At 37.9% G+C, this 12,500-nt stretch overlaps 1 protein-coding gene and 1 long non-coding RNA gene across 2 annotated transcripts in view; both read right to left on the reverse strand.

The window, feature by feature from the left end:
- The window catches only part of LOC118763847, an 11,479-nt gene extending 5,947 nt beyond the window's left edge, over positions 1–5,532 (reverse strand). Inside the window, exon 1 of the long non-coding RNA XR_004999592.1 lies at positions 5,426–5,532. This is a non-coding gene — a long non-coding RNA (uncharacterized LOC118763847). The remainder of the gene's footprint in view (positions 1–5,425) is intronic.
- A 2,980-nt stretch (positions 5,533–8,512) lies between these two features.
- The window catches only part of LOC115213166 (homeobox protein Mix.2-like), a 5,978-nt gene continuing 1,990 nt past the window's right edge, over positions 8,513–12,500 (reverse strand). The window contains exons 2-3 of the mRNA XM_029782101.2: positions 11,625–11,776; positions 8,513–9,499 (exon numbers count right to left, since the gene is read on the reverse strand). Coding sequence (XP_029637961.2) covers positions 8,513–9,499; positions 11,625–11,776 — 1,139 coding nt within the window. The remainder of the gene's footprint in view (positions 9,500–11,624; positions 11,777–12,500) is intronic.

Below are 12,500 nucleotides of genomic sequence, written 5' to 3' on the forward strand. Positions count from 1 at the left end.
CGTTTCCAAATTTCTGGTAGGTTGAATTGCGTCATGGTGCTGGTTCTCTCACAGACGGTACCCAACTGACCCTACTATACTGTGTACTGTGTAGTTGACAAAATCAAAAGCAAACAATGCGCATGTGCGAAATGGCAACAATTTACACATTGCACCTTTTATGTATATATATATATATATATATATATATATATATTATATATACATATATATATATATATATATATATATATATATATACATATATATACACACACTTATATATGTATACTCATAAATATATATAACTACACACATATAAATATATTTATATATATGTATATCCATATATACACATATATACATACGTACATACATAGACACGCACACATATAATATATATATATATATATATAATTATTTAAGCATTGGGTATGTACCTCGTAGTAAGATGGTGAAGCACGTTCACTGTCTCTGGCTACCTGATGTCATCCACAGTATTTACGTAACTCTCGCTGGATCTACCCCAGGAATTCCTCAGTGTTCGTCGAGTATATAACAATTGATAGAGACTGAAATGGAATATACGAGTAATATATTGTGAGCAATAAAGAGTTTGAGATCAAGAGAGGAAACCAGCTGATGTAGAGAGTTGAGAGATCCACAAAAATTGGTTTCTGCAACGGTGTCATGAGTATGCGATGAATGTAAGAGAGTAAGGGATATACCAGGTATTTGACTTTGTAAAGTGTTGACATGAGACAGGCGCTCTCAAAGCAGAGAGAACAATGGTCGAAGAGTTGATGGTATTCAAGAATTCAAAGAGCAGAAAAGGAAGTAGATGCATGTAAAGAAAGACTCCGATCACTATGTCTGGCCTATTATACTTCCATTTTGCTGATGTCTTCATTGGAACACTCCACCAGTATTATTTGATAGTATGAGTTGTTATGTCCTACACAACACCATACCTTCTTATAATTGTATCTTCATGGTTATCCTTGTTACGGATGGCATTGTAGAATGTTCTGGCCAACGACAGCATGCTTCCCGCATAAATAACATTGTGGAGACATTCTCAGATCGTTAGATATCGTGTGTGACATTCTCAGTGTTAATCCCACAGAAACTACATCGTTTGCTGTATAGATGTGGTTTACCTCTATTCCTAATTTTTTTGCTGCGCCAGCTATTTCATTATCTCTTACATCTGCATCACAAAATCATACTTTCCGAAGTGACATCGTACTTTCCGAAGTAAAAGCTAATATACTAGCTGCTAATCCGAGATAGTCTACTTTGGGAATCAGTATTGCTGTCATCTGGAGTTTTCTAGCAATATAGTTACGCATAAACTTCTGTTGATGTGCATTCAGTTTTCTTCAGATGACTATGCAGCGGTTGAGATGTGCAGCTTCTTTGGATGTGTGTCTGATCTTCAATCAGAGAATACTATCCGAGGAGCATCATGTATGCAAACTCTATGCACAGATACACTTAAATATTTGGTAGTTAGTAGATATCATAGAAATGTGAGCACAATCCTCAGTCGTTTCTAAAGTTGTATGTAGAGCCAGAAAAATCAGTGCTCTATTTCCTACAAAAGATTGTTTCGGAAGCCAGACAGCTGAAGAAAGCCACCAAGAAGATATCTGTGAGAGCTGGAACCAGTTCAAAGTGGTTGTGGTCAACAAAACACAGCAAATGGAAACTTTCTACAGGCAAAAGTTAATTCAGTCTTCGTTGACATAGGCGAAGCGAACAGGTTAAGGAGCAAAACTTGTTACTCAGAGACATTTGCTGACGATACGGAAGGGTTTCAAACATTGCGGTAGCTTTAGTCACCGCCAAGAGAAAAGCCACCAATATTTTTATGTAGCTCCAACAGTTTTCCGTAGCTCCAACAGTTTTCCGTAGCTCCTCCCTCTCAAAGCTTCTCTAATGTTTATTTCACTTTACGTCTGCCGCCATGTTGTCTGAAGTAGATATGGTATATGTTACTGTTGACATGAAAAGCTTTAGTACGGGTTAATAACTGAAGTGTTTTAGCATCAGTGTTCAGCAATCATTCTTTTTCTTTTGCTTTTCTAATCAAAGGTCTCGTCTCGTATGCTGCAGGCCAGATATCTTCTAACCAACTTGCATCCTCATTAAACTCCAGAGTAAATCTTTATTTTCTTGAGATGGAGCTTCTAGAATATTTATTGATTATCCCCTCGTAACTCTGTACTTTATGGCCTGATGATTAATTTCGATTAACTTTATTGTTGATTATTTTTCTATATATATATAGTTCAAATTTATAGAAAAACAAAGACGAAGACGAATGTAGGAACAACAAGCAAGTGTATTAGTTTGATGCTATGGGAAAATGGAAAAGTCTTTTACGTTTCGAGCCTGCGCTCTTCGACAGAAGGAATAAGAGCAAATAAAGAGAGGAAATGGAAAAAACATGTTGAGTTCAGTGATCCAACATGATGAATGATTGAAATGTTGAAGTGCAAGAAGTCTATTGTGTGGTATTTGTGTGAGTGTATATCTGCATCTGTAGTATATATAATATGCACACAGCTTGTAGTGAGGGTCACTCTTCATAAGCTGACGACAGATAACAATTTAATAACGTTCCGACAATACAAAACTTCAACGGTGCTGAGAAATATTGATGCTACCAGAGAATGTCAGGGTTCTTTTTCGCCCTCACTATGGCACACATCTTACCTCCATTATCCATGCAATCACAGCAGGAAATCGAGTACTGCGGTGACCATTCGGATCATGTAGCAACTTTTTCTTTTTACTATTCGCTTAATATTTGTTCATTTCTCTGATTTCTATCATTTCTCTCACGTTCTTCCATCACATTGATAATGAAATATTTTATCTTTCTCCTATCCAGTTTCCGTATCACTTCTCTCTATCATTCCGATTTCCAATGCAACCAGATGGAAGGACATTGTGCATTTAACTTCAAGTCCACCACAAACCATCTCTACTCGAATCACTTCTCACTGCCACTATCATATCTCCCACGATTCCCTATATTATTTTATAGGATCTTTACCCTTTGAACGACAGATCGAGAAATTAATTTTTTGCAAATAAACACTTTCAAACTTCGGACACTGGTAGGATGTGTCATATAAAATATCATTTACTCTTAATGTTGTTGAGAAAAGTTTCTATTTTCAAAGTTATTTCGGTAATTTTAACCAATCAATGGCGTGTATTCAGCTGAATAAAATTACTGCTGTTTTTTGTCAACAACAACTTCCGGCGGTGTATATTTCGTTTGTCACTGTTATTTATGACATATTTTCATCTCATTTACGTTTGTATGAATAAACAAGTGTATCTGAAGCATGTTTACTTCATAGCACCACCATAATCGTTCGTGCATTTCTACTGCTTTTAGTTTGTTTTTTTTTTCCTGTTTTTCAGCTACTATTTTCGGAAAGACTTTTTTGCCACCCTCCCCCTCCAATTTCTAAAACCCTAAAACCCCAACCTTAACCCTAACTCTAAAACCCTAACCCTAACTCTAAAACCCTAATCCTAACCCTAACTCTAAACCCCTAACTCTAACCCTAAAACCCCAACCCTAAAACCCTAACCCTAACTCTAAAACCCTAACCCTAACTCTAAAACCCTAACTCTAAAACCCTAACCTTAAAACCCTAAAGCTAAAAACAGTACAAACGCACAAACGATGTCACAAATAACAGTGACAAACGAAATATACACTGCCGATAGTTGTTGTTGACAAACAACGGTAGTAATTTTATTCAGCTGAATACACGTCATTGATTGGTTGAAATTACCGAAATACGACTACTTTAGCACGAAATAACTTTGAAAATAGAAACTTTTCTCAACAACATTAAGAATAAAAGATGTTTTGTATGACACATTCTACCAGTGTCCGAAGTTTGAAAGTGTTTAGTTACAAAAAATTAATTTCTCGATCTGCCGTTGAAAGGGAAAAGATCCATTTTATAATCCACGCCCTACTGTCTATGTGACCGCCTCGTATTATCCTTGCAACTTCCCACTTTACAGTCAACTCAACAACCATGACTTCTTCGCTAATGTAGATCATTCCATAAGGCCAGGACGTTCTTTCATTATTGCAATGTGTGTTCGGAATACCAGCACTTCCTTCGAGTCCATCTGCATATTTTGCAGTCAATAACACAGACATTTGTTGTCTTGATTTTGTTTTATTCCGCTCATTCATTGTTCTTCTAATGAATCAACATTTGCTACAAATTTGGTTATACAAACGGGTACACTTAAGCAATGAATTCCAATATCGAACCCGGAATTACTCCATTTCTGATCAGATTTTTCAACCATGCAGCCAGGTTTGTATAATCAACGAGGGAGTGCCTACATGATTATTCAATCTACTAAAAATAATAGTTAAATCTCCCTTAAATGTCGTTCTACTGTTTCCAAACCAGAAAAACACTGTCAATGTAATACTTTCTATATTGCAAAAGAGAGATGATCGTGACTGGAATATCTTTCAACATAGATTTACACGGTGTTGTCTAACCAAGGATGTTCATTCTTATCTGGACATCAACAACTTGTGTTTGTGTGTGTATGTATCATATTATATAATATATGTGTGTGTATATATTGTGGGATGACGTCAGCGGCTGGGGAGTTGACTGGAACTTGGGAGCTGACCGGAAGAGGAAGGGCACGCAGGTGACGTGTGCACAGGCAGGGGAAGATTGCGCCCTTTTCGATCTGGAAATCCGTGAGTGCAGGACGTGTCAGTGCTTCGACAAGGTGAGAGAAAGCACTGCATTCACTACATATATATAATATATAAACTAATACACCTGCTTGTTACTCCTTCACCTGTCTTCGCCTTAGGTTTCTGTTAATTTGAACAATGTATTATATCTATATATATATATATATATATATATATATATATATTATATATATATATATATATATATATATATATATATATATATATGCGCGTGTGTTATAAATGGATATGTGTTTGGGTCCGTGTGAATAGAATGGACGTTGCTTCCAATATTCACAACTTCACGTTAACAACTTTTATCTTTTCTGTCTGTCCGACTCAACAGAATAAGGTAAAATCTGTATCGTATCATTCTTCTTCTAGATCGGATTCTACTCACAACAACAACACCCACGCTGTCGACGACGACAACGACGATGACGATGATAATCATGATGGGGCAATCTTCAGCCACAATATCAATCACACGCTACCATTTTAAAAAGTGTGATACATTATGGCTGAAAAATAAAGACTAAAACAAATAAAGATGTAATGACCCTATCTGCGTGAAAGACTTTCTAGAGTGTATTTCCTCGATCAGGATTGGCCAGGGGCTTAAATTAGTAGAACATCAACAACAACAGTAATAATAATAAAAACAATCGCGTAGCTTACCAGTCCGGCCTTTACGAACGAAATGCTAAAGTATAGCCATTTGGTGAAATGAAACATGGGTTAAGAAACGAAACAGCTAATACAGAACGCCGTGTAAGAGCCATTTGAGTCGGAGAACATACTGGTGGTCTCGCGCTGTTCAGACAGTCACGTGTTTACAGATTCACGTGTTTGTGAGAATAAAATGGAAGTTTGCTGTTGTTATTTTATTTCACTCACTGAACCAATGACAAAGCCTCTACGTGGTCGCTCGAACTCCTAGAAATAGCAACCATATCTTTTCAAAACATATAGTACTTTCTCTTTTATTTATTCATTTTATTTTAACACAGGACGTTATATTGGATAATGTAGTCCAAGGTTACTAAGTGTGAAAGAGATGACCTGGTCATAGCAAGAATGGCATTGATCATGGGTTTGTTCTGGTTGGTTTGACACTGACTAAACAACATCAACAATTAGTAATATAGTTCTTTTTTTTTTTTTTGGCATTCTTTCGATATAACTCGACAAAATCAAAACATATGACCGGTTATTTCCGTGGAAGCAAATGACAGTTCAATTCTGTTTTCTGCTTGGAAATTTGCGATTTTACTTACACACTTGAAACAGGTAAGAACAAATATGCAAGGCTTTTTTTTCTTCAAGTTTAAAATGAGACATTGCTGGTATAATTTCGTTATATCTATACTCCACAACCCACGGAAATATCCGAAGTGAAATGTTTTGATTTTGTCGAGTTATATCGAAGGAATGCCTTTTTTTAATTTTTTATTTGTCATCCGTCGTAACTGTTTCTCACATAAACACAAGGCCAACAGTTTTAGGAAGTGAGAGTTAGTCGATACCTATTTCTTTACTACCCACAAGGGGCTAAACACAGAGGCGACAAACAAGGATAGACACACGGATTAAGTCGATTACATCGACCCCAGTGCGTAACTGGTACTTATTTAATCGACCCCGAAAGGATGAAAGGTAAAGTCGACCTCGGCGGAATTTGAACTCAGAATGTAGCGGCAGACGAAATACCGCTAAGCATTTCGCCCGGTGTGCTAACGTTTCTGCCAGCTCGCCGCCTTTATACCATTATACCTTTATAAGCATTCGATACCATTGACTCGAATGCTTGACTGATACATTTTATTTTATCAAACCCAGTGAATGAAAATTTACGACGACCTCAGTAAGATTCGAATTGCAACATAAAGAACCGGAATGAATAGCAAAAAGGATGTTTCGTTCCGGTGCGCTGAGGATTCTGTGAAACCACAACCTTTGTTAATAGTTCATAATATAGGCGCAAGGCCTAAAGAAATATGGAGACGAGTGTAAGTCGATATCACCGAGTTCAATATTTGACTGGTACTTTATTCTGTCGAGCCTAGAGGAATGAAAGTCAAAGATGACTTCGAGAAGATTTGAACTCAGAACGTAAAACGCCAGAACAAATAGCAGAGACATTTGGTCCAACGTTGTTACGATTCGGCCAATCAACCACCCTAAAGTTATTTCTTACGTAGGCACAAGACCGCAAATTTGAGAAGAAAGTCTATAATAACCCTCAGTACATCGCAGGTGCGGTATATTTTATCGATCGCAGTAGGATGAAAAGCAAAGTTGACAACGGTGGTTTTCGAACTTAGAAATTAAATTAATGTAACTAAACCCGATGAAACGAAATATTTTATCTAATGCTTAATTAGTTTTGCAATCCACCAGCTTTTTCCTAAGAATTATAATCATTTCTTACAAAGGTATACGGTCACAAATTTGGAGAGTGGGTGTGGTCCACTAAATTATCCTAGTATTTTATCGATCTTGGAAGATGAAATGTCAAGTTGACCCTAGCGGAATTTGAACGCAGAACAGCAGGGTTTTTCATGCGATTCTACTGATTATACCGAAGATTTCTAATATTATCCCAAGGTCACATATTTTGGAAAACAGGCAATTAAATCGATCCGAGGTTGGTTTGGGAATTATTTTATCAATTTCGAAGAAGTAAAAGAAAAAGATGAAATATCACCGAGATCGATTTTACCTTTCATAATTCGGTTGACGATAAAATAAGAACTTGTCAAAAATGTGTGACTTTACGAGATGCTTATTATTGTTATGATGAAAGAGTGGTAGGACGATTGTGACGCTGTCGGATTTGCCTTTCATAATTTTAAGTATAATGAAATATCAGTCGTATTTATAATCGACTTTAATCGATAACAACACTGCGTCTTAGGATTCATTGACTTATTTGCTCATATTAGATATCTGAATGACACAATAGTTGGAGCAAAAATGCTGAGGTACTGCTGACATAAGTTTACTTTAAACTAATTCCGGGTTCGATACTAACCTGTGTATTTACAGCATCTATGCCGCTAGAATCATTAAGAATGTAATTGATCATCACATCATCTTCCTTATAAAAAGACTGATAAAGAGGAGTTTGTTCGTTATTTGCTTTACATAATGCAAATGATGATTTTAACTCATGCCTTTAGCAACTCAACTGGGGCTAAGGTCGCTACATTTAAAATCCTCAAGTTGTTGATAGATACCTTTAAAGCCAATACTTGACATAGTGTAGAATCATTTCAATTAACATTCACTAATTGCAGACACAAGCCACTACTTGGCTCCTATTCTAAATTAGAAACCCCAGCATGATGCCCTTAATTTTCCGTTTAAAATGTTGCAAATCAACATCTGCAGAAAAAAACACGTTCTGGGAGAAGCTTCCAGAAGTGTTCTTCTTCTAGAGTCAGGAGACTCCTTCCCTAATTTTCCCCGCAAATTAGTAGCAAAGTAAGAACATGCTTAAATTCTTATTTTACTCACAGTGAAGCTTTCAAATATGTTTTAATTCTGATTTACACTGTATAGGCATAACACAATGTGTGTGTGCGTGTGTGTGTGTGTGTGTGTGTGTGTGTGTGTGTGTGTGTGTGTAATCAATAAAAATTGCAAATTAATTGCAATAACGAAGACAATAGAAGCAGCAACAACAACTGGATAGTAGGTTTTAAAGTGTTTTTATTGTAACAGCGTACAGTAGTGTTTTAGTGCCATCACAAGCTGGGATTGTTAAAAATCTCTGTTATAAGAAAATGGAAAGGCATTTATATTCTGAATAATGTGTGGTGATCCATATGATTGCTGAGATGTTGCCGGACTACGAATATCAGTAAAGTTTACTTGGTGGAATTTGATAAGTCGATTCTCGTATCTCTCATTTAACGTAGAAGAATCTACCACGGGAAACATAGCCCTCTGATCAGGACAGTAATCGCTAGTAGAGAAAGAAACTACACTGATGTCGTTCGAATCCAGAGGAGTACCTGGGTGAAATGATGTCAAATAATCTCTCCCGTAGAGACCTGGAGAAGGTAATTTTGCGAAGCTCTGTGAATTTGTTAAAGAATTGTTGATTCGCTGATTGCTGTGTATGTCGATAGAACTTGTTAAACCGCTTTCTAATTGTGGAAATATCCAACCACTGGTGCCCATGTTTCGTTGCTTTGAGCGGTCATCGTCCCTGAGTGTAAAGATTGCTGTTGGTGTAATTTGATTTGGTGGTGATCTGATATCGTAGTCGCTAATGAAAATGTTATTTTTGGAAGATTTATTAGATTGTAAAACCTTTCTTTTATTCTGATTGCGTGAGTTACACGAAAATTTCGGTAAATTTGTTTTGATATATTGATCTTCCCTTGTATCTCTCATTTTGAAAAGCTCTTTTCTCGTCTTATCGTCTGCTATTTCAAAATCGCCTGATTTTTTATTATCGTCTGTTATCATAGAGTTGTTTCCTCCCTTAGATTGTTTAAAGTGCGTCTTATGTCCGCCACATTCATCGTTGTTAAACCGCTCCAGTTCGTACATAATGCTTGTCAAAACTACAGTCGGAATGAGCCGAGTTTCTATTGATTTTGGTTGAGATGAAGAGGAAAGATGTGTTGAACCACTTTGAGAAGGTGTCGGCGATTCTTTACAGATTTTGTCAACTCTACGTTCGGCAGACATTTTCTGTTTCCCGACAACTTCTTTCCGGCGTCGATTCTGGAACCAAACCTGAAAAATCGCAAAAGAGAAAAACAGTTCTGTCGTTTAATACAAGGTCACCACTGGTACAGCAATTGTGTCATCAAATACATTCCAATGAACATCCGACTTTTTTTTTAATATCAGATAGCCAATATGTCCTTTTTTTTTAAACGGTTAGATGTGACTCGGCTACGATTTCTGGCATGTTATTTGTTCACTCAGTGGTTCCCTTGTTGGCTTATACAGTTCCATGCTATAGAGTTAACAAATGTAGATTTCAAATTTTGGCACAAAGCCAGCAACTTGGGGGGAAGGGTAAGTCGATTATACCGACCCCAATGTTCAACTAGTACCTATTTTATTGACCTTGAAAGGATGAAAGGCAAAGTCGACCTCGGAGGAATTTAAACTCAGAAAGTAAAGACGAACGAAATGCTGCTAAGCATTTTACCCGGCATGCCAACGGTTCTGCCAGCTTGCAGCCTTAGATTTAACAAATATCGAAAAATAAAAGATAAACTCTTGGAGATCCAATTTTGTTATTCCATTTCACTTTACCGTTATCTCATCGCGCCCGTGACAACAACCACAGCTATGATTCAACGAGGTGGCTGCTATGTCGTCACATAACCCACTAGAAACAGCAGCCAAATCGCTTTCAGGCCATATGTGACTGTCTTAAGAAATGAATGACACACTACATAAGCTTGTCCTAAATTCATATCGTCTGAAAAAATGCGAGGTCAAATCTGAAATGCCTTTCGTCCTACACCTGTTCAGTCAGGTCTGACCTGGACTAGGGAAAAATAAAAATAACAAAATCTAAGCCAACAGTAACAAAGACGGAAGACGCCACAGCAACAACAACAACCAAGGCCATTGTCTTAACAATATTCTTTTCTACTCTAAGCACAAAGGCCCGAAATTTTGGGGGAGGAGGCCTGTCGATTAGACCGACAACAGTATGCAACTGGTACTTAATTTATCGACCCCGAAAGAATGAAAGGCAAAGTCGACCTTGGCGCAATTTGAACTCAGAACGTAGCGGCAGACGAAATACCTATTTCTTTACTACCCACAAGGGGCCAAACACAGAGAGGACAAACAAGGACAGACAAACGGATTAAGTCGATTATATCGACCCCAGTGCGTAACTGGTACTTATTTAATCGACCCCGAAAGGATGAAAAGAAAAGTCGACCTCGGCGGAATTTGAACTCAGAACGTAGCGGCAAATGAAATACCTATTTCTTTACTACCTACAAGGGGCTAAACACAGAGAGGACAAACGAGGACAGACAAACAAGTTAAGTCGATTATATCGACCCTAGTGCGTAACTGACAGGCGTAACGGCAGACGAAATACCTATTTCTTTATTACCCACAAGGGGCTAAACACAGAGGGGACAAACAAGGACAGACATAGGTATTAAGTCGATTACATCGACCCCAGTGCGTAACTGGTACTTAATTTATCGATCCCGAAAGGATGAAAGGCAAAGTCGACCTCGGCGGAATTTGAACTCACAACGTAACGCAGACGAAATACCGCTAAGCATTTCGCCCGGCGTGCTAACGTTTCTTATTTCTTTACTACCCACAAGGGGCTAAACATAGAGGGGACAAACAAGGACAGACAAAGGGATCAAGTCGATTACATCGACCCCAGTGCGTAACTGGTACTTATTTAATCGACCCCGAAAGAATGAAAGGTAAAGTCGACCTCGGCGGAATTTGAACTCCGAACGTGGCGGCAGACGAAATACCGCTAAGCATTTCGCTCGGTGTGCTAACGATTCTACTAGCTCACCGCCTTTGTAGCTTCATCTTACTCAGTCTTGACCTGGGTCAAAACAACAACAACAACAACAACAGCAGCAGCTTACAAGGTCCATACATTCGGTTTCTATACAGACTTAACCGGGGCTAAACAATGACTTACATTCTTCATACAGCAAATCACATTTTCACAGCCAAGCGTGACCTATGGCTAAATAACAACAGCCTACAGACCTTATCTGGGGCTAAACAACGATAATAACATCATGAATATCTGGACATCAGCCTGTTGCCTTTATAGATCTTCTCGCTCACACTTGACCTGGGGCTAAATGAAACTAATAACAAACGCTCTAAGGTAAAACTGTCTCACCTTCACCTGTTCTCGGTTGATGCCGACTCGTCTGGCAATGATCTGTTTCTGGATGCTGTTTGGGTAGCGAAGTCTCTCAAATATTCCGTTGAGTAACTGAAGCTGGTGACGGGTGTAGCTGAGTCTCTCCCTTGGTGACAGAACGAGGAAATCTAGTGGAGGAAGAAGGAAGAACGACGATGTCAATGGTGAATGTGGTGATGATGGTGGTGGTGGTGTTTTGTTGCTGCGCTAAAAGAGCGTCGACGTCAACTTGTATCCCCTCTAGCTATTCTCTAGAGCAGTAGTTCTTAACTGCGGTCCATATAGTCCCTGAAGTTCCATATAAGACTTTTGGGGGTCCACGCAACTATATGGTAAAATGGGGATCCACAATATTATTTCAAGAGGCCCTTCAAAACAATGTTGCTTTAAATGTATGTATTAGTATGTATTGCAACAAAAAACAACTTGGTTTCTTTCTCTGATATTTTACATAGTTCAACCTACACAAGTTGATGTGTGAAAAACAAAATAGGAATCTTGAAGGAAATATCTATAAATCTAGTTTTTAAACCTCGAACGGTTATGGGGTCCACCAGAATAAAATAGTAATCAAAGGAGTACATGTATGAAAAATGTTTGAGAATCCCTGCTCTAGAGGAAATCACTTGGTACTGACTATATTCTTGTTAATGTTCTATCGCAGTTGATTGTGCCAGTTTTCTAAAAGGGAAACAAATCACTCGAAGTGAATTGCCGACCGATCTCACTTGCCTCTCATATCAACAAATTATTTGAGAGATTAGTGAGATCCTGACTAACTCACTAACTTGGAAAGAAATAGTCTTCGTATTTCCAACCAACATGGTTTCTGTAATGGCAGGAACTGCTTAA

Source organism: Octopus sinensis, linkage group LG6, assembly GCF_006345805.1.
Source record: "Octopus sinensis linkage group LG6, ASM634580v1, whole genome shotgun sequence".
Classification (NCBI taxonomy): Eukaryota; Metazoa; Mollusca; class Cephalopoda; order Octopoda; family Octopodidae; genus Octopus; species Octopus sinensis.